This window comes from Convolutriloba macropyga, chromosome 8, assembly GCF_964194025.1.
Source record: "Convolutriloba macropyga chromosome 8, txConMacr16.3, whole genome shotgun sequence".
In the NCBI taxonomy this organism is placed as follows: domain Eukaryota; kingdom Metazoa; phylum Xenacoelomorpha; order Acoela; family Convolutidae; genus Convolutriloba; species Convolutriloba macropyga.
This window is the reverse complement of record NC_134475.1, coordinates 56,997,306-57,020,786: the sequence shown is the minus strand read 5'-3', so window position 1 is coordinate 57,020,786 and position 23,481 is coordinate 56,997,306. Positions and strand designations below refer to the sequence as shown.

The 23,481-nt window shown below is 34.7% G+C and overlaps 1 protein-coding gene across 1 annotated transcript in view; it reads left to right on the top strand.

The window, feature by feature from the left end:
- LOC142344213 (uncharacterized) overlaps window positions 1–23,481 on the top strand; it is a 100,829-nt gene that overhangs the window by 32,124 nt on the left and 45,224 nt on the right. Inside the window, exons 7-9 of the mRNA XM_075395763.1 lie at window positions 8,071–8,237; window positions 9,128–9,289; window positions 13,631–13,745. Of these exons, the coding sequence (XP_075251878.1) occupies window positions 8,071–8,237; window positions 9,128–9,289; window positions 13,631–13,745 (444 nt within the window). The remainder of the gene's footprint in view (window positions 1–8,070; window positions 8,238–9,127; window positions 9,290–13,630; window positions 13,746–23,481) is intronic.

Here is a 23,481-nt window from a genome sequence, read left to right as displayed (position 1 = left end):
TGAACAGTTTTGTAGTTTATACGAAAAATCAAAATCGAAGATATATACGAGCCAATTGCTGAAGGAATACGTTAACAAGGTTTGTTTGTTTTGTTTTCAATTCTTTTTTTTTAAATTTTTTTTTCAATTGTGATTGAAGATTCTTTTGTTCTCTTCTTTGCTGCGTTCTGCCAGTTTATTTTAGTTGTTTGATGGGAGTTTTAGTTGATTTGGGATATTCTGAGAGAAAACAAGAAAAACAGATATTGAAGAATGGTTGCTAAGCGAGCAATGTTTTTTCTCCACGTGCAGCTTTTTTCAATCAGTTTCCAATTTCACATTCAACTTTTTATTCAAACTGTTCTTTTCTTAACTTAATAAACTAGTAGGTTCACGTATAGAAATGTATTTGACCATCTGAGGCAAACCTTTTGAACTAACTTTGTCATTCTGTTTTTTATTGATGCATTTTAGTTCTTCTTGTATTCTTTGCCAGTTTTCAAAAGTAGATGAGAGTTTTTTATAAGAGTGCAATTTTCATCTGATTTGATCAAACAGTAAACATTTTCATCATTTTTTGCTGTTTTTGGTTTTAAGTGTTTCTTCTTAATTTTATCATTGGATAATTTTTCAACATTTTACATGTTTGGTGCATTTAACGGTAAAATTTTCTGTTGCGTCGTTCAAATAGTTGACATTTTGTTGTAAATGCTGTTATTTTTATGAGGATTTATTAAAAAGTTAGTTAGGGCAGACTTTAGCAAAATCATACAAACGAATATTCTCTGAATTTTGCTCTTTTCTATTTTTACTGGTCTTTTTAGTTGTTTTTTTATTTTCAGCGGAACATCTTTTGGGATTTTTTCCAGAGCAGTTGTTGTGACGTTGGGATCTTGCGTTTTGCAATGAACTGTGTGAGTATAATAGATTGTGAACATCTCCCGTTTCAATGACAGTTGCATAACATAGCAAAGAGATGATTTGTTCGAGTACAATGAAAATTTTAATAAAAATAGGATCTTGACGTAATTTCTCATCAGATTAGGCTATAAACTAGGCTACTCACACAAAAAGTCGTTTTGAAAAGATTGTTGGAAAAAGATACTCTGATAAAATGTAGTTATTTGTAAGTTATGTAGTTGTTGAAACTACAGCGAGAGCCTACCCAAGTGACCACGCGATTCCCAACGCCTTCTCCAGCGTAATCAAAAACTTGACTTTACTCCGGAGTTTGAGAATTTGCGTTTACTTCGTGGCATTAACAACTGTAAAAATTCATTCATAAACGATTTGTTCATTTGTCGTGTTTTTCCTCGTCTTTTTACAGGCGGCGTTTTGTTAATTGTTCTATCAATTGGTTGGCAATAATTGATTGAAGTTTAGCTGTGTAGTTAAACATAACTGTTTGGAATTGCAACTGGTGAAGACTGTTGACAGATCTTGATTTTTTTCTGTTTTATTTTTTAGTTTTATTTTTTCTGTCTATATTTTGTTTCATGTTACTTTCAAATTGGTTCTTGCTTTTAGATGAAAAGCACTGAAATCTAAAGTTTGTGGGAATTAGTTTTGCGGTGGCAAATTTTGTAGTTTCCAAAATTGTTTAAGTGGTTTCGCTTTTCTTCATTTATCGTTCACCGCCGTTTTTCTATTTAATCCTCTTCTATTTTTTCAAAATGAGTAATAGCTTTAAATGCATTGCCAAGTTTTTTGTAACCAATTGACCGAAATTAAAATTGGGATTAATCAAGCATTTTTAGGAGATAAGTTCTCAAATTTTTGAATTGGAGTGATCCAGCTCAAATTGTTTTCTGTTTCGGTAATCTTCTTCACACATAAGTAGTAAAACTAACTGTTTAAAGTAAGAATCATTTCGTAAAATATTCAAGCCTCACACTGCATTTAAAGTTAACCGAATTTTATTGTTCCTACCCACTTTAATGGGGAGGAACAAAATAGTCAATTGGGTTAATTTTGTTCCGTCAATTTTTGCAGATCGATATATTAACCATACAGGATTGTGAGTGGTATCCTGAGAAAGCTTGTAAAGCGCAGAATTTCAAACAAAAAGTTTCAAGTTTTTTCCAAGGAGTTACGATAGATTTAAGATTTGTGGAAATTAGCCATTGTTTTGTTCACATTTTGCATAATTTTTGCTTAAATTATGATCAAGCTTTGCTAAAATATGACGCAATTGTTAAGGATAGTCTCATTATTTTTTGTTATAAGATAGAAGAGAGACAGGTAATTTTTTTAACCAACTGTTTTGGCAAATTTTTCAGCTAACTTTTTGAGAAGTCAGAGTTTTTTTCCTTTTTAATAGCCGCCCTCATCTTCTCAGCCGGCTATTATAGCGCTCCTATATTTTACAATTCAAAGAATTTGAATTGTATTGGGGCGCTGTCGTTTTTTTTAAGATCTGTTCACACATTTTCATGATTTTTGAAGTCAAATTGGAGTAGTGATTTTGGTAACGCCGAAACAGGAAATGGAGCGAAAAAGCGAGTGGTTTTGCGGCGCGAGTGGTTTTGCGGCGTGAATTTTTTCGCTCTAATTTTAAAGTAGAGTGAGAAAACGGTGTTTGAACAAAAATTCGGTTTCTCGGTAGTGGTTTTTTGTTCACATGCGGCAATTTCACTCTGATTTTTACTATTTTTTCAATTTTTTGGGTCGGATTTTTTTCTAAATGGTTTTCCCAACCCAATCACAGCTCATTGTAGGCCTAGTTTTTTGTTTGAATAGAATTTTCATTTATCGCTAGTGGTTTTTTTGTTCACATGTGGCATTTTGACACTGATTTTCTGTTTATTTCTTATTTTTTTGTTCTGATTTTTTTTAAAAATGGTTTTCTCAATTCACTCATAGTCCATTCTAGGTCTAGTTTCTCTGTTTAGTCAATGAAAATTCTTTGAATTGTACGTCAGGACTTGTCCTGCTATGTTTTTTTACTTCGTCGAATAAAAAAATGTTTCGCTTTACCTCATTTTGCCGCTTTTTCAACATTTTGCGTGATAGCTTTTTGACTTCTCTAGGCTAGTTTCTCTCTTCTCTCATTCTGCTAAAAGTGATTTTGAACATAAGTTGCTCAGCAAAGCAATTCAAAATGAACAGTTTCAGTATAAAAAATTGAAGTCAGAAGTAGAAACGGGATAAACCCATAAAGCCCAATTATAGATGCCCGCTATTTGAACGTCGTTCCTATAAGTCTTAGTTAGCATCTCTAATGCCTATTGGTATTGATAGTAGCCCCTGTAGGCCATCAAAAAAATCGGACTGCAAAAAAAGTTTTTGTACAAAAATTTTTTTTTTTCAATATCTTCTATTCTTTCAATCCCAATCATGCTTATTCGAATCAACGGCGGCTATTTTCCGGCAATCTGCCGGTAATGTTTTATTAAAAAATGGCATCAAATAGGCCGATATGGCCAACTTTGTCTAGTTTTACCGGTGATGCAGACATTAAAACTGCGGACACATTATTGAAATACTCATATATGGCCTAAATATACCTCCAGTCCTTGGGAATGTTTTCTGGAATTGATATTTTTACGTTTTTCTGTAATTTAAACAGATATTTATTATAAAAGGCACATTTCTATTTTGATATATTAAGATTTGTTTTTGAAAAATCAACTATTTTTCGATTTTTTTTGAAACAGTTGGGTTTTTTAACAGCCGCGCAGCAATAGCAAAGCTAGTTTTGAACTCGACATTGATTTTTGCAATGGAAAATGATTCGGTTTGCTTTTTGGGTCTTTTTCATTTTTTTCTTCCCAATTACCAGAAGGTCATTTATCATTTCAAGGTTCAATAATAGAAAATTCGTATATGTTTCAATACGTTCCATTGAAACAACAATGTGTTTCATGAGAAAAGCAAATGATTTTAACTGCTCTGACAAGCTGTTTTCTCTTTATTTTTTATTATTTGTTAGGATTTGCAAGCATTTCACGTTCTTTTGTAGTCTTATGATTGAGAAAAAAATCAAATGCCTAACTGATATATAGGCATCTTTTAAGTAACTTGTCTAATGCTTCTTTTGATAAATTAAAAAAACATAAAATAACTTGAAGTCGATAAGTATACAAAAGTCTCCTTTTATTTTTGATATGATTGCTTTTGGTCAAATTAGCTATTTCGTTTACATTTGGAACAATGTTTTGATTCATTGAAGAAACATTAAGAGCAAGACCAGTGTGGCCTGGTTGTGGAGTCTTAGAATTTAAAAATTTTTCGGATTGTAATGGGGCGCTGCATATATTTTTTTAAATACTTTGACATTTTTTTGTTAGTTACAGAACCCAACGAATTCAAATGAAACTTCAATTATGAACAATTCTCAAATCTCTGCAAAGTGAGGCCAATGAACAATGCGACGATATCAGCAAAAACTGTATAGTTCTTTGGCTTCAACTCTATGCATTAAGTTATTCGTGAAATTTTGAGTTCTTAGTGTATTCAATCTTAATATGTAGATTTTTGACTTAGTTTCACAAAAGACATGTACAGTCGGCTTTCTAGAAAGTCAAAAAGATTTTTTACGTTTCTCTAATTGAAAAGTTTTCATACCATTAGCAAGACAATTACATTTGTTATGTCCTGAGGTTTATGTTTTAAGGTTACAATTAAAGTTTTAGAAAATGTGTTGTCAAAAAAAATGATTTTTTTTGAGATTTGCCATTTTCAATCTTTTTTTTGCAACCTGTTATTACGATACGGATATTTATTATAAAAGGCACATTTCTATTTTGATATATTAAGATTTGTTTTTGAAAAATCAACCTTTTTTCGATTTTTTTTTAAACAGTTGGGTTTTTAACAGCCGCGCAGCAATAGCAAAGCTAGTTTTGAACTCGACATTGATTTTTGCAATGGAAAATGATTCGGAATTCTTTTTGGGTCTTTTTAGTTTTTTTTCTTCCCAATTACCAGGAGGTCATTTATCATTTTAAGGTTCACCTAATAGAAAATTCGTATATGTTTCAATACCTTCCATTGAAACAACAATGTGTTTCATGAGAAAAGCTAATGATTTTAACTGCTCTGACAAACCGTTTTCTTTTTATTTTTTATTATTTGTTAGGTTTTGCAAGCATTTCACGTTCTTTTGTAGTCTTATGATTGAGCAAAAAAATCAAATGCCTAACTGGTATATAGGCATCTTTTAAGTAACTTGTCTAATGCTTTTTTTGATAAATTAAAAAAACATAAAATAACTTGAAGTCGATAAGTATACAAAAATCTCCTTTTATTTTCGATATGATTACTTTTGGTCAAATTAGCTATTTCGTTTACATTTGGAACAATTTTTTGATTCATTGAAGAAACATTAAGAGCAAGACAAGTGTGGCCTGGTTGTGGAGTCTTAGAATTTAAAAATTTTTTGGATTGTATTGGGGCGCTGCATATATTTCTTGAAATACTTTGACATTTTTTTGTTAGTTACAGAACCCAACGAATTCAAATGAAACCTCAATTATGAACAATTCTCAAATCTCTGCAAAGTGAGGCCAATGAACAATGCGACGATATCAGCAAAAACTTTATAGTTCTTTGGCTTCAACTCTTTGCATTAAGTTATTCGTGAAATTTTGAGTTCTTAGTGTATTCATTCTTAATATGTAGTCTTTTGACTTAGTTTCACAAAAGACATGTACAGTCGGCTTTCTAGAAAGTCAAAAAGATTTTTTACGTTTCTCTATTTGGAAAGTTTTCATACCATTAGCAAGACAATTACGTTTGTTATGTCCTGAGGTGTTAATGTTTTAAGGTTACAATTAAAGTTTTAGAAAATGTGTGGTAAAAAAAAATGATATTTTTTGAGATTTGCCATTTTCAATCTTTTTTTTGCAACCTGTTATTACGATCTCAGCAAAATTAAGTTGCATTTTTTTCAATTGAATGATAATGTAGTCTTCATTGCTGGTTTAATTTTTAAATTATTTTTTTTTGGCGTTGATACAACAAATTTTCATAATTTTTTTACTTATTGTTTGACATTTTCCAATCATTGAAGTTCTCTTTTGCTGTCCTGTCCCATCATCACAATAATGGCACATTATTGAGAAGTCGGTTGTGGTCTTAATGGCGTTGAAATTAAGCAAAACTGATTATATTCATTATGTTTAGAAAATGAATTTTGCTTTTGAAGGCTTTGACATCGTTTACTCGCAAAATTGAAATCTTGTGTCTCTTTCTCGCTTGTGTCTGTTCTTTTGGTTGCGTGATATTCTTTGAAATGAATGCTTTTATTATGGGTTGTCTGAGTGTTTTATGATGGCATAACTGAAGCCAGTGAACAATTTCGGTTCATAGCTAATTGTTTTCATGACCCTGAGTTTATTTGTTTTGAAACAAATATATTTCTATTTCCTAACTTTGCTTTTTTTGTTTTCTGTGTACTTGTTATTTATACTCAAATAAAACAGCTTCTTCAAGCTTTTTTTAAAAAAATAGATAGACATTTTGTTTGTAAATAAGTTATATTTGTTGTTTTTATTTGATTTTGCTTGTCTTTAAATCTGCTATGTGACAAGTATCAATGCCCTCTGATGAGTTTTTGTTTCAAAGGTATAGTGGTTAGAGCTTAAAGCGAATTTTTGCATGGATACACCAATTATTTTTGAACAATAAGTGATTTCTTAAAAATTCGTTATGTCTTCTTCATTTGGTGGACAATGAAGTCAATAACGTGTTTGTGTGGGGCGCAACATTGTGTGCAAACGCGCATTACCGAGCCTCCTTGTCTTGTCTGTGCGTAATTGTAGTTCATTCTATTGCCTTATCGTCTGGTGTAAAGAAGAGAGTTACCAATATTTCCAGTTTTTCATCGCTTAGACAAAATACGTGCAGTGTTTCCAATTGATAGTCCACGGCCCTATGACCTTATCTCTAAGTATTCTCTTAAAAATGTAGCAAATTTTTGCCTTAATAATTCTGCTTATTTTGCGGTTGATAGCTTACCTTTTTCATAACTCTACCACATTGTGTTTTTAAGGTCTCTATCTCTCTCTCTCTCTCTCTCTCTCTCTCTCCCTGAAATCCAAAGTATAGTGCTTACTTTTTAATCTGATTGGTTGCAGGAGTCCCAAGACATTCACCAATTGGTCCTCTAAACAGCTCTAAAAAGAAGTTCTATATTTTCATTTGTTAACTTAAGGCTTTTATTACTTTATCAATATACTTTTTGAAAAATAATGTCAACTTTTTTATTTATCTCCTTTTTTCGAATCATCTGATTTTCTTTGAAAAGTTGGAGAATTAATTTTGTCGGAGGATAGCTAATAGTTTTTTGGGTTCATTTCTTTTCGAATCAAAGTCAATTTTCTGATTTTTGCTCATTTTTGTGTTGGTCTTCTTTTAGTTAATGTTAAATAAATTGTTTCTTTGATCAAGATTTTAACAAAAAATTTTTAATTTTGAGTTCATTCGTTTTCGAAAATCTATCTGTGAATTATGTGTTTTTTTCTCTATTCTCACGGTTTCAACAATGACGATTTATTCGGATAACTAATGTGTCATATGTAACATCCTTTAGTGTTTTAGTTGCTTGCTGACTTTTCTAGGGACTTAAAAAAACAACTGTATTTGAAAATTTAGTGAATATTTGAATACTTGATACTGCTAGTTTTTGGGAAGAAGTTGTTTTTAAGATTTTTAAGTTCGGTTTTTTGCTTGCGTATTCAATGTTATATAACACGTCTACAATTGGTTGTTTTACTCTAAAAACTCTGAAATTCTAAAAACTGTTTCAAAGCCAAAGTCGGTCCAGTGGGGTCAACGGTGGTCGTTTTCCAGCAATATAGCAGCTATGTCATTAGAAATATAAATTTCTGATTTGACTCGCCTGACCAGGCCGAGACAATGCCCGAACAGGGCAAAGTCTGGAAAATGGTGTGATCCGAGGTCGTGTCGGTATCTGTTAGGTGAATCTGGGCAGTACTGACTTGGTCATAGTAGCTGAGAGCTTCAATCAATATAACTTTCAAAATTTTTAATCAACTTTTGAGTGATCGTCTAAAAATTCGGATGTCAGCAAAAACTCTGAAAAAATTCCTTCTGCAAGAAATAGAGAAGCTGATTTATGCTTTTTAGTTCTCACAGCGCGACACTGTCTGGCAAGTTTTGATATCAAAACTGCATTAATACATATGCTGATGGGCACGAGTACACGTAAAAGGTCAAAAGCCATGGACAAATCCATCTACACTGTAATCTTCCATCCTGATAAGAATGTCGATTTAGTCCTCATCAAACTAAAGGAAACTGTCTATAATATTCTAAGCAGTTTCGACGCTATGTTTTTTTCACGTTGTGTCTGAAAACAGCCATGTTTTCAATCTCTTTTATTACTGAAATACTCTAATTGATTTAAATACGCTCGCGTGATTAAAATTTTGCCCAAGTCCTCCAAACATTTTGCCCAAGTCCTCCAAACTTATCACTTTTATAAGATTGGAGAAAAAGGACTAGTTATTTCATAAAAAAGAAGTTTTAAGACTAAAGGTTTTTCAGAAACAGATTTTCTATAAAATCGAATTTTCCATAACATCCCGGGACAACTCCGAACGGTTTTCTTCTAATCTGACAACATTCTTTGACAGAATCATACAAGATAAACATGTGCCTTACAGGATCTTTTTCTTAGATAACCAATCGTCTTACAAGAGTTTACAATTTAAACACTTTTTGCAAAAATTTTGTAAGATTACCATCCGCATCATTTTTTGCCAACTTCTTAACCTCTTGGCCATTGCGTAACATTACAAGAGCGTACGAGTGTCAATACAGCCGATTTCAAGGAAAGTAGTTGCGACTTTTAAGAAAATTAACAAGATCAATTACAAATAAATTATCCTGTTACAAGGCGTGTACAAAACGGGTATAGGTAGACACTTGTAATGAAAATGAAATATATCTTCTAAGGCCTCGCAAGAAGACCTCCAAGTGACTTTTGCATCTCTTTTGGAACTCTAAGACATCCAAAAAGCAATTGCATTCAATGTTGTACAAAAATAATAGATAGGGATGTACTAGAGCTTAGAAATAAAGTTTAAAAAAATGTTCATGTTGCGACTCGATGGCAAAACTGTGAAAAATTTCAAACATTTTTGTACTGTGAGACAGTTTCCCTTGAAAATTAACATGATAGAATCCAATTGAATTCACCTCGACTGTTGGAGCCATTGCACTTCCTCCGAATAAGGACACTTTTCCCAAGGAGGACGACTGGGTGACTGCCATTGGGTGGGGTACTATGTGTGATGACCCCCCAGAATGCAAGGTGGAGGAAAAGATGGCCCATGAGCTACAGGTTTGTCTAAAATTTGTTTAAATTACAAAAAAAATTGCTCGAATTTATCAAATTTTAGTTGGGTTTGGAACTGTTTTGGAGACTTATACTTATACTTATAGTGTGAAGGGCGGTTCTTAGAGGTTGAAGCTGTTGACCCCTGTTGACCCCTGTTTGAGAGCAATTCGCCCGACGTTAGTCGGTTATGTTTAAATTATAACTTGTATAACTTATTCGCGTTTTGTTCCCCAAAATCAGTTTGACCTCAATGAAAGTGGTTGGGGTCCAGATCGATGGATTTTCTGTGATCCAGTGAAAATCAGAGCTTTCCCATTGATGGAGTTTCTTTGATAAGAGAAAAAGTGCTAATGAACCATAGATGACCATTCGATGGACTTTTTATGAAAGTTCTATGATCCATTGATGGGATTCATTGGGAGCCCAAACCGGGCATAAATTACCTTATGTCGGCGCATCAAACGACCGTGGTCGACTATCTTTAGATATGAAGATCGTCATTTACCATTTTTAAGCAAGCACTTTGCTTAAAAGAAGTCTTTGTTTTTGATTTAATTAATAGCCGCCCTCATCTTCTCAGCCGGCTATTATAGCGCTCCTATTTTTTTTACAATCCAAGAATTGGATTGTATTGGTGCTCTGTCTTTTTTTTTATTTTTGTAAGATGTTTTCACACCTTTTTTCGTGATTTTGAGCTTTCAAAACGGGATAAACAGGTAACGCTCAGCGGGCATCAAGTTTCATCCCGTAGCCGCTTTTAGTAATCCTTCAAGTACTTAGAGTGGTGAAGCTACTGGGAAGGCCGTAATTTAAGGTTAAAAGATCATTTTTAGGAGTTTTTGAGCCCAAAATAATGCAATTTTTCGCTTTTTTCGTCATTTGTTGGATTTTATGTTGGATCAGCCTAAAATTGAGGTTTGTAAAAGTCGATAAAGGGTTTTTGCAAGACTAACTTCCTTTTTATGGCCATTTTAAGAGCTATATGTCTTGCTACTCCAAACATAAACACGGTAATTTATACCAATTTTCACCATTTTTTTCAAGTTTTTGAAAATTTTTGGCGTTTTTGAGTTGTTTCAGCCGTTGGAGTCAAGAAACCTCTTGTGGGGCTAAAAAATAGGTCGTTATAATGTTTCTAGTGGTAAAGGAATGGTTTTCAAAATTTTTACTTCACAAATTTTAACTATTTTTTGATAAAAATTGCAGTTCTTTTTTCAAAGTTTCTAACATTTATTGTCATTATTCAAGTTTTCTAGCCCCAGTGGCGAAAAACTTCATCTAGGGTTTGCTAATATTTTAGTTTGTCGAAAGTTTTTTTTATTGGCCTTGGAATGGTTTTATTGGTTTATTGAAAATATTTTAATATCACAAACTTTACCAATATTTTTTTTTACTAAACTTGCTATTTTTTTTTAATTTTAAAATTTTTTGGTGATTTTTTTAGGCTTCTCTAACCTAAACTGTGAATGAATCTCCTCTAATTTTTGATAATAAGTTACTGCATAGTTGCTGGTGGTATGGGGAATGTGTTTCAAGATTTTAATTTTACAAATTCTATCGATTTTCAAATTGCAATTTTTTCAATTTCTGAAATTTTATTGTTTTTCCTCAGTGGCCAGGGAACCTCCTTTAGGATTTGCTAGTATGTTACTGCATAATTTCTAGTAGCGATAAAATAGTTTTCAGTTTTTTTAATATTGCAATTGTAAGCAATTTTTTTTAATAGAGCTTGCATTTTAAAGTTTTTGATTGTTTAAATTTTTTTAAATTTCTTGCCATTTTCTGAGTTTAGCAATCTTTACTGGCCAACGAAACATTAAATAGTGCCAACTAGTTACAAGACAGAACTCCAGAAATCAATAAAAATGGTTTCGAACATTTTTCCAGCCATATTTCAGTAAATTTTTCAATTTTCATTTTTCAATATTTTGAAGCATTTGTTATATTTCTCAAGTTTATTTACCTTTTGTGGCGAATTGATCCGTTTCAAGGCTTTTGCGTGAGTTAATGAGTATATTGAATTGTGTCATGTATATTGCCTTCAGGTTAAAAGCTTCAAATGTTTGGCAATAATTATTTTTTGTTTTGTTCATTTCATTCTTTGACTTTCTCAACTTTTGAGATTGTCTTTTTGGCTGGAATTGTTCAATCGATCTGCTGGTCAAATAAATTGGCTCTTTTTTCATTCAATTCCTTGGATTGTATTTCAGGACTTGTCCTGCTATGTTTTTTTACTTCGTCGAATAAAAAAATGTTTCGCTTTACCTCATTTTGCCGCCTTTTCAACATTTTGCGTGAAATCTTTTTGACTTCTCTAGGCTAGTTTCTCTCTTCTCTCATTCTGCTAAAAATGATTTTGAACATCAGTTGCTCAGCAAAGCAATTCAAAATGAACAGAGTTAGTACAGAAATGGATGCCAGAAATAGAAACGGGATAAACCCATAAAGCCCAATTTTAGATGCCCGCTATTTGAACGTCGTTGCTATAAGTCTTATTTACCATCTCTAATGCTTATTGTTATTGATGGTAGCCCCTGTAGCCTCTCTCTAAAACAGAAGTATGTTCAACCACGAAATGCCATCAAAATAAATCGGACTTAAAAAAATGTTTTTGTACAAAAATCTTTTTTTTTCTATATCTTCTGTTATTTCAATCCCAATCATGCTTACTGGAATCAACGGCGGCTATTTTCCGGCAATCTGCCGGGTATGTTTTTTGATTGCTGTACGCAAAGCAAAAATTTCCCGAACGGATAAATTTTTGAAACGTTTTTCGCTATCTTGTGATGTCTTTCAGAGTTTGGCATGAGCTTGCCAAGATCTTGTTTTTATTGAGCACAAAAACGGGCAATATTTGCGGTGGCTGGTGACAGATGATTAAAAATTATATTCATATTGTCACAAAATGGCCACAAAATTAGAACTCTCTGCAATCACCCCCACTCTTCCACTTCCAAGGTCGAGGTTTGGTCAAAAAATAATGTCAAACAATTTTTTTCACCGCATTCTGCTGGTAGCGGTGAAAATTTTTATTTCACCGCATTCTGCTGGTAGCGATAAAATTTATTTTCACCGCGTTCTGCTGGTAGCGGTGAAAAATTTTCTTTCACCACTTAAGCGGTGATAAAAAATTTTTCACCGCTTAAAAGTTTTTTTCACCGCATTCATCGCATTGAACGCAGATCTTACACTTTTACCCAAATTCACCGCAAATCTTTTATCTTTCAGAAATTTTTAACGGTGACACCTCGACCCGGATTATGTTGAATTGAAAAGCAAACACAACTACTTTTCTGTGCAAAATTTTTTACTTCTGCCCATCAGATCAATTGAAAGATTATCTTGAATCAAACCTTGGTTGACCCATTTAGGGTATGGAAAAAACTTTTGTTGGAAGAATTTTTTTAAAGTCGGCGGTGGACCGATGTTGCACATGAAAAGACCATGTGTCGACAGATAATAATAATGAAAATATAAATAATTTAGTTTGACTAAATCTTGCAAGGTAGCCATTACTATCCCGGGTCAAGGTGTCACCGCTAAAAATCGCTAAAAGATGTAAGATTTGCGGTGAATTTGGGTAAAAGTGTAAGATCTGCTCTCAATGCGATGAATGCGATAAAAAAGCTTTTAAGCGGTGAAAAATTTTTTATCACCGCTTAAGCGGTGAAAGAAAATAATTTTTCACCGCTACCAGCAGAATGCGGTGAAAAAAGTTTTCATCGCTACCAGCAGAATGCGGTGAAATAAATATTTTCACCGCTACCAGCAGAATGCGGTGAAAAAAATTTTCACCGCTAAAATCGCAAATCTTACAAATATTCACCGCGCTAATTTCAACACTTATCTTAAATTCACAGGAAATATCACAGAAGTAAGTCACAGATGGAGCAGTGGACTAAGAAGTTGTTGACATGCAAGAGGTGAGAGGTTCGAACCCGTGTACGCCAGATTCTTTTTTGTAAGAAATCTGGTGAATGCGATGAAAAAAATTTTTCACCGCTAAAAAACGCAAAAGTTCACCGCATTCAACGCTAAAAGATACGAGCGCTTTGCGTTGAAAAAAACTTTTTTCACCGCTATTCACCGCTAATCTTACATTATTTTTTGACCAAACCTCGACCCGGGTTCTGCTCAGGCTTTACCTGGACCCTATTACACGTCCAAGTTGATCAGAGATGATTATGCTTCTGCTCATTGGTTTTTCCCGGACCCCGTCCAACACAAATTTGTTAGCGCTTTCGCGGCTGACTTCACATTGCATTTTTGGATTGGGAATACACTGATGTCCGTTTTTGGTCTGGTATTATCTGTGACAGAATATGCGTATTTCTTTGTGTTTAGAGTGTGGAGATACAGGTTGCAAACAGGGAGAAGACAGCCGCGAGGTATGAGACCAGTGAGGATGACCCAGAGGAAGGTCTCACTCCAGGAAAACTCAAAAGAAGTTTCTTTGCAGGTTCCACTCTATAGTAGCTATTCAACTTTTATTTTTTAATGTCATCGAAGTTGAAACGCAGCTCAATTTAAATGATCGTCCTAAAATTCCGGTAAAAGAAATGGCAAGATATTTACGAACTTGTAGGATTTTTGCACGTTTTGAGGACATTAGATGGTTATGTTAAACACTATTAGTACCCACAAACATTATTGAAACATAGCCCGGGTCGAGGTTTTGACAAAAAATAATGTAAGATTAGCGGTGAATAGCGGTGAAAAAACTTTTTTCACCACAAAGCGCCCGCATCTTTTAGCGTTGAATGCGCTGAAAGCGGCGAATTTTTGTAAGATTTGCGTTGAATTTTGCGGTGAAAAATTTTTTTCGCCGCATTCACCGGAATTCTCACAAAAATTAAACTGCCGTACAAGGGTTCGAACCTCTACCTCATGCGTGTCACCAACTTCGTAATCCACTGCGCCATCTGTCACTTACTTCAGTGATATTAGTAGTAAGATAATAGGGTACTAAGATAGGGGGTGTTATCCTTCGAATTAGTACGTGTGATAATAGGGGGTTATCCTTGGCGGCGCTACATGTAAAACAACGGCCGTGCGTGATACATGTAAATTGGTATGTAGGTTGATTTGGGTGGAAAAGCCTGGCTAGAGTCATTTTTGAGTGAGCGTTCATAAAATCATATGGCTACAATTGCTAGAGTTGATTTGAAGAGTATTCACGAAACTTATAAGGAAATCGAAAAAAAATATTCACAATACGGTGAACGGTTTTTATACTTTTTAGCTACTTGTCTTCATTTGGATCCTGAGATTGATTTAGATATAGCTATGAAACTACGACCTTATGGTGGTTTGATTGGCATCGACAATTCAGCCCTCGACAAATATATTAAATCGTTCAAAATTTTGAGACTGCATGCGATACTTCACGACGCTTCCGGTTTTGTATATGAATATAGTGAAAAGGGTCCAGGCTATTCCTACGTATTACCTTGTTCAGTCACAAATGAGTACCTTGTTCATGTGACTGGAATTGCTTTTTGTTTATACGTAAAATCCTTCAAAAAAGTTTATTCAATTTGCTGGAATGTTGAAATCTGGATCAGTTGTTCCTGACTTTGAAGGCTTTAGAAGTAAAAAATCTGGATTTATAATAAAAAGAACTTGCGGTATCTACCAAAAATTACAACGATACAATTTCGTTTTTACCTCCAAACTCATTTAACATACTTTCTTTGAGTGAGCAAAGATCTTTCCTGTGGGTATCTAAATTTCTCCATTATCTCTCGTGGGAGACAGGAGAGTACCCTTATCATTATTTGCAACAGATTTTTCAAAATATAGTTCTTTGTTTTCCCTTTTCTGATTTTTACGCAAAAGGATTAGAAAAAACGGAAACTTTACGGCAGCTGTTACAGAGGAACGTTATCAACTTGGAAACTTAATTTTTGCCCAAAAATTGAACACTTGAAATTATATCGGGAGACACCAGTTTGTAAATTACATGCATTGAATTGCCCAAAACGACAAAGAAGCAAGCATTGTGCAAATAAGAAGGCAAAACTCTTTTACCAGTGGCTGACGAATGAATCGTCGGTTGGAGAAACCAGCTCCGTCTCTACTTCAAGTGAATTTGTCTCCAAATTTGACAGTTTACAGTTGCATAACGCCTGAAAATCAGTTAACGGTTACTCTTATCAAGGGAGAAAAAACTGACACAAGAGGGCAAACAGTTTTGAGAAAACAGCAGATCGTGTGTGCTGGTGCTGAAATAGAAGCTTTCAAGAAGTATCTTTCTCTACTGGAGTACTTTCAATTGTACCATGTCTATACAAGAGAAAATGAAAAGTTTGAAACTAACCCCTTTACCTACGCCCAAGCGTGCATTGCCAATTCTGATGTCTCTGGACGATGAGACTCTTCCCGATTAAATCAAGCAGCTGATTAAAGAGAACAATGTAGAGAGACAATTGTTTTTAGAGATAAACAAGATTCGATGAATGGAAACTATACAATCACTTACAAACAGGGAGACAACGACTCTGGATATGTTTTGTACGAATTTTTTATTGTTGAATAATTATGTAACATTCTTAAAAAGCAATTCATTTTTTGAATAATTTTGTTTCAAAATGAGTCAAACCGAAGATCAACTAGATTCGGGCAGAGGCATAACTGACATGGTTTTTGACGCTGACCACCAAGAAAGACGATTTTGGAGGTTTTGCAATTCGAGATTGCCCCGATCAGAGGTTGTATACTTTACACAAATCTTAATAATAATTTTTCTTATAACTGTGTCTCTCGCCAAGTTGGTTTTTTTTCAGTCTCGACTGTGAAGAATCCACATTTTGGTTTTCACTTCTCTCTTGTACAGTTGGATACGCTCTTCCAAATCCAAAGTTATGAATAAAATTATTTCCACCTCTGACCGGTTGTTCATGGCTGTTTGCGGGCCATCTTTTTGCGGGAAAACTGAGCTCATTTTCAAAATGTTATTAGTTGGCACTTTTTTCCCAGAATTTCAAACATTTTATTATTTTTATCAGCATGATCAGCCAAAATTCCAATCGTTAGAGAAGAAACTGAACCTACATTTTAAAAAATTCTCTAATTTTGAACTCATTTCAGAGTTAGACAACTGCCTCCTTGTGTTCGATGACTCATGTGAAGAAATTTTTAATGACAAAGAATTTTCAAAATTAGCAACCGCAGGGCGACACAGAAACCTCAGTGTAATTTATGTTAAACACAATTTGTTCCAGCAAAGCAGATGGTCCAGAACAATTGATCTAAATACAACACATATCATATTGTTTAAATCACCACGTGGCACACAACAGATTACTTTTATTGGTAGACAGTTGAATAACTCTCAATTTTTAAAAGAAAGCTATGAGCTGGCAACTAAAGAACCGTTTGGTCATTTATTAGTTGATTTGGATCCCAAAACACCAAACGTCTTGCGCTACTGTTCAAATATTGTTCCTCCAGGACCATCAATTTTTTATCTGCCATCAGCTAAAGCCGTTATTACAAGTTTAAGCGATGAGAGAGAAAGCAGTTTGTATGCTAGGGCGGCTGCTAAACATATCGGATACAAAACTAAAAGAGGAGATAGAGAGAGCTCCAAATCATTTCATTGAGTTCCTTTGCGAATGTTTGCTCAACATTGTCTATGGTAATGTTCCAATACGAAAAAGTTTTTTGGAAGGTTATGAAAAATCATTCAGAAAACTATTGTCTAGACAAACAAGTTTGAAAGAAAAGAGGCAACTTTTTGCTAGAGAAACAGATTTGGTCAAAACTGTTGGTTTCGCTTTATATCGTTATTTGACAAAATCGTAATGCACACCGAAGAATTCATTTTAATTCCAAAACAAATTTTTGCTTCACATCAACCGGTAAAAAAAGAAGTATTGGACAATCCCCTTTATAAACAGAAAGCTGCACAGCTATCTCTTTTGCAAAGAAACCAGTCGAACTCAATGGAAAAACCAGAGAAAGCAGTTGAACCAGTTGAGACTGCAGACAAAATGATTGAAACAGCAGAAGAGGAAAAAACAGAACCCATGAGCGAAGACAGCGAGATTGAACCAGTAGTGAAAAAACAAAAAAGCAAAGATTTCGACTCCATATTGTTAGAGCTAGATTTTATGAATAAAAACCCAATCAAAAGATCAAAAATCATACTTGACTTGATTAACCAATCTGAAACAGTAACTGTAGAGTCGAACGACGTTCTTCACGTAAATAAAGAAAGACTGGTCATTAAAGCTTCAACATTTCTGTACAATCTGCAGCAACCAACTAAAAAAATTGACATTGAAAAATACTCCAAAATTTTTATTGCTCTTAATATCTCACCTCATCTTGTTGCAAATACACATGCCAAGCAAATCTTGGAAGCCTCGTCTGAAAGTGAAGAAGAGTTTTTCCCAAGTAGAGATCAACCCAGTCGACAAGAGCTCTCCACTAGTAGAGAACAACACAGTGGCTCGAAACCAACCCAAAAAGATATAAAGAAGAACCGGACCGAACGACAGACAAAGAAGAGACCAGTCAGAAGATGTGGTCTTTCTTTTCCTGAAGTAAAAAAATTGGATCAGTTTTATTTAAAAGGACCAGCGTCGTATGGAAGCATAAAGCGGTTACAGACGCAAAGCAAGCTCCCTCTAGGTAAAATTCAGTCCTATTTGGAGACAAAGCCGTCTTTCACAAAGTACCGTTCAATTCGATTAAAATTTCCCAGGCTTAAAGTTTTTGTAAAAGACATCAACAAAATTTGGTCTCTGGATTTGGCACACGTTGATAAACTGGCAAAGTATAACCGTAATATAAAGTATCTTCTTGTAGCGGTTGATTATTTGTCAAGATATTCACGAGTGGAACAAATGAAAACAAAGAATGCAACCGAAGCAGCTGAAGCATTCAAAAAGATGATCAAAAACAAAGAGCCCAAAAAAGTTTGGATTGACGATGGTACAGAATTTCTTGGAGCTTTCAAACAATTGTGTACCAAACGTGGAATTCATTTGTATAGTACCTTTAGCGAAAAAAAAGTCAGCTTTTGCAGAGAGGAACATTAGATCTCTCAAAAAGATAATTCAGCGGTATCTTGAAGAAAAGTGGACCTATAGCTACATTGACCAATTAGACCAATTTGTGAAAACAATCAATTCAAGAGTCAATCGAATAACAAAAATTGCTCCTAACAAAGTTACAAAAACGGATGTGCCACGACTAGTGTCCTTGGCAGCACAAACAAGCTCAACTCAAAAGCCCAAGTTTTACATTGGAGACTTTGTGAGAGTAGTTAAAAATGATAAAGCATTCAGGAAAAGTTATATGCAATCATTCACAGACGAAGTCTTTGAAATAACGGAAATACCGACATTAAGCCCAACAACATACACCTTAGCCGACGCAGACAAGGAACCAATTCAAGGAAAATGTTACCAACAAGAATTACAACTTGTCAGTCTCCCTCTTGTTTAAAATGTCCAACAACCGGTTTGAAGACGAGTTTACAGTTCACGTTGTTTCATCAGCTTCAATGGAAATATTTGATTCAAATACACTTGCACCATTTCGGAATTTTTTCAATGACGAAATTCAACTTGCAGGTGATTGGAGAGTGGCGCTAAGTGAAATCATATTCCCAACAAAAATAGAAAACAGAGTAAACGGAAATCTAATTGCGTACAACTTAAAAGACTTTGAAGATCCCCAAAAGATTTCTTCGGGAGCCAATGTTATTTCTAGACCTTATAGTTGACAGCAATTTAGTTTTATGCCAGGAACCTTTGATACAGTGGCTCAACTTCTTGCTACAATTAAGCGCACAATTGGCCTGCCCCATTTTTCCTTCAGAGAGTTGAAGAGCTCATTTTTCTTTCAGAGAGTTGAAGGGAAATACGAAATTTTGTTTGGCAAGTATGAAGGAATTACGTTTCCCAGCGAAGAAATTCCAAGCATTATTGGATCTATGGGTATTCGTGACGGTAATGGAATACACATTGGGTACAAAATGGTTCCCAATGCGAACAGGTTTATGAAAAGTGATGATACGAAAGCTTATTATGGGGAGTTCCCAGCTGACCTTTATGCTGGAAAACATCTAATTTTCATCTACACCAACATAATTGAATACCAATACGTCGGTGACACTAAGGCTCCTCTTTTGCGAGTCATTGATTCAAAAAAACGTCAGAAAAACGGTAGTGTTTGTGAGCTTGAACCCACTCATCGGATAGTTTTTACAAATTTAGACTATAAGAAGCTCCTAACCAACACAATTCAATCGATTTCAATTGAACTGAGAAGGGAAACAGGACAATTAGTTCCCTTTTCGGGAACTGGAAAAGTTATTCTAACACTACAAATCAAAAAATTTTCCCCTTAAAATGGATTCTTATTATGCCAATCAAGCAACGTCTTTGCCTCACTTCTCTGGACATTATCGTCAAAGAGGAAGTGGTTTTGGAGCTCTAGCTGCAGGCATTGGACGTGTTGCGCTACCTTTAGCACGTCGTTTCATTTTGCCTACAGCGAAGCGTATCGGGAAAGAGCTATTGAAACAAAGTGTTCCAGAGATTTTGGATGTAGTCGGAAGCAAAAAATCTCCTAAACAGGCGTTTAAAAATACAATCTCAAAAACTGTCAAAAACAGACAGGTGGATCTCGCCGAAATACTTCACGTCGGAGCAATTCAATACGAGTCAAGCCACAGAAAGAAATCAACAACGCAAAAAAACCATTTCAACGCACAGAGCTCCAAAAAGAAGTCGGTCCGATTTTTTTGCCAGAGTGAACGATGATCGCTAATTTGTCACCATCAGAGGCAACTCACAGTTCTTTGGGTTTGTTCGAAAAACCTTCTCTCTTAGTAACTTTCGATGGTAGTTTTTGTCAAAAGTTGGGCCCAGTCTACAGTCCAAATGGACCCATGTTAGAATTTGAAGTCGCCGGTGACCGAAATAATTTTATTGACTTACAGAAAATTTTCTTGGAAGTGAAATGTAAAATTGTCCAGTTATCAGAAGCTGATTTGAGATATGACGCAGGAGCAGCAACAGATGTTACGAAGACAGATGCTCCCTATTTTTGCAATAATGTTTTACATTCACTCTTCTCTGACTGTACAGTGTCTGCTAATGGACTAAAAATTTCAAACGCTAACAGAAACTATGCTCATAAAAGTTTTATTGAAACAGAATTTTCACATAACAAAGATGCAAAAACACCTGGTTGGCATGTCAGGGCTATTCCTACGAAGGAAATCCAGGAGCGCTGTCAACTGGAGAAGTGAACAGAAGGAAAGCCTTAGTAAGGCAATCGGCTGAGTGCACATTTTACAGTAAAGTTGCAGTTGACTTTTTCACTTGTGACAGACATTTGCTAAGTGGTGTGACACTTCGCATTGCATTTAGACGGTCAATAGATGATTTTGTTATAATGTCTGACGATGCAGCCAAGCACTACAAAGTAAAAATTGTCGAAGCTAATTTGTATGTGCGCAAGATGACATTGAACGATGATGTTGTATCGGCTTTAGAAAAAACTTTGTTAACAAGTCCAGCTTCGTATCCCTACTTGGAGACTCTAACAAAAACATTTCTGGCATCAACGGGTCTCCACAGTTGGAAACAAGAAGATATTTTTGCCAGAGAACCGATTCGTAGACTAGCAATTTGTCAGAACACTAACGAAGCGTTTCTTGGTAACAACAAACAAAATCCATTTAATTTCCGCAAACTTGACCTTGAGCAGATTTATATTTACCGAAACGGTTTACCTCTGGCAGACAGTTCAATATCAACAAGTGATGACAAACGTCTCTACTTTAATACAATATCGGATTTAGCTTACATCGACAATGGTCATGGAATAAGTTTGACAGAATACCCGAATCATTTCATAATGGTTTTTGATTTGACCAGCGCCCAACAAGCATCCCATGATTTTATTCATCCTGAGCTAACAAATTCGTCAATTTCTATTGAGTTGAAGTTTTCTGCGGCCCTACCGAACAATATAGAGATTTCCATTATTGGCGAAAAAGCGAGCACAATTTTTGTTGATAGTGCAAGAAGAGTATCAAAGAATCACATTCTGACAAATTAATGATGGATGAAGAAGATATTAATGATTTAATCCAAGGCTGCAAAACTCTTAAATACAAATTTCATGGCGTGTTTGCGGCCAACAACTCTCCGGAAAAAATGAACAGAAACAGCTTCCTTATTGTTAATGCATCAACTGCTGAAAATATTGGCACCCACAGTTTACTTTTATGCAGAAAGAACAATCAACTTCTGTTTGCCGATCCCCTTTGTCGGCCCATTTCATCGTTCAAACACCTATATCAAAAAATAATTTCTGTTGGCAACAATCACAATATCTATCAACTCTTGGAGAATCCACCATTTCAAAATGCAAACTCTGAACTTTGTGGACTGTTTTGTATTTATATTGCTCATTTTGTTTTCAATGCTCAAAAACTTGTAAATAATAGCGATAATGAATTGATTCGTTTTGCTTTTCATATGATGTTCTAACCTTACTAATTTGAAAAATTTATTTTTTAAAAACTTTACTTTTTCTTTATACACAAAGCGAACACTCACTAAATCAGAATCAATATTCAATTTTCCATATCCACTTAAAAAAATATATCCATAATTTGACAAAAAGCACCAGAATGAGGACCATACAAAATTGTTTCAACTCTGCGTAAAGGTTCACTAATAACAAAATCAGTTTGAATTTGTTTTGATGGAGGCCGACAATTGTAGATAATCTTTTGGGCAACTACTGGCATCTTGGCAATCGTTTTGGGATTGACATTTGTTTGTTTTGCAGAGCTGCTTTTCGATAGAGTGTTGTTGTTGTTGTTGTTGTTGTTGTTAGCAAAAGCTGGTAGTCGTTTGCGCACTGACTGTGAATCAGTTTTTTCTGCAGAACTGTTGAATTCGATTGCTAATTTAGGCATTGAAAACACATCTCCATTAGTCTCCAAATTTGGTGCAGTCCAAAACAAGAACTTGAGAGCTGTATAAACACAAGGCACAGGAAAGCTTTGAAATCGTTTCAATGTTTCGTTTTCAAATGTAGTTGTATCAATCAGAACGTGATAATGGCTACTTACTAAATTGCAAAATTCGGAATCAAAATGTGCACACACTACATAACAATGTCCAATAGAAAAGGTAGATTTCTCTTCCACAATGAGAAATTTGAACTGTTTCTGAAATTGTTTAGAGTAATTTGGAGAACGCTCAAACATTGCTTCGACCATCGTTGTTGACAACCTCTTTTTGAAATTTTGGTTTCTTCGCTGGTGGTGGTTTTGGCGATGACTGCTGATCAGCCACTGAGTTCTGTATTTTGCTAGCTGAACTGACCAAATTTTCAAACTCTCCAACAGTTAATGAAATTCTGTGTTCAAACTCGTAATCGTCTGTTGCTTTTTTGAACAATTTCAGAAATACATATGTCCCTGTCCTTTCATGGATTTTCAGCGTTGCCCTGATTAAGCGCTTATCAGTTTTGGAAATATCGAAATAACAATCTCCAAACTCTGTGTCTTTAGGGGAAGTGAAAGGCATAGTGTGCAACTTGTTTTATTACTTTCAAGTGTTATATTGTGTAAAACTACAATTCATTGGGTGCGGCAAGTTGGGATTAAACAAGTGTCGTCAAACTGCCTAATTAAATCCAAATGATTTCTGAATACAGTCTCAAGCACGCCTATGGCGTACTTGAGTCTGTCTTTTGTTCAAATATTGTATAATTAACTTCAGCTGTGACCTTAGAGATAAGACAAAAAACATATGTGACCCTAGGTGTGTACTTGAACCAGCAGTGCTGTGTACACTGTTTATTGGAATTATATGTGGACCATATGTTTTGGTTCTATAGAGAAAACAAATGTGACCCTGGGTGGGTTTTTGACGTCATTGAGGATTGTAGTGTGCACTGTTTATTGAAATTATATGCGGGCCATATGTTTTATTTCTCTAGAGAGTACAGATGTGGCCCTAGGTGTTTATTAAAATTGGAAACACATGTGAACCTACAGCAGGAGGGAAATTCTGATAAGAATAAACATGTACCAGTGTACAATGAAATGCTAATAATAAAATACGTTCTAGATAAGAATTGAGTTAGTAAAAACTATAGACTGTATCAACCCATGTATAATAACAAATGTAGAGCATGTAACAGAGCATATA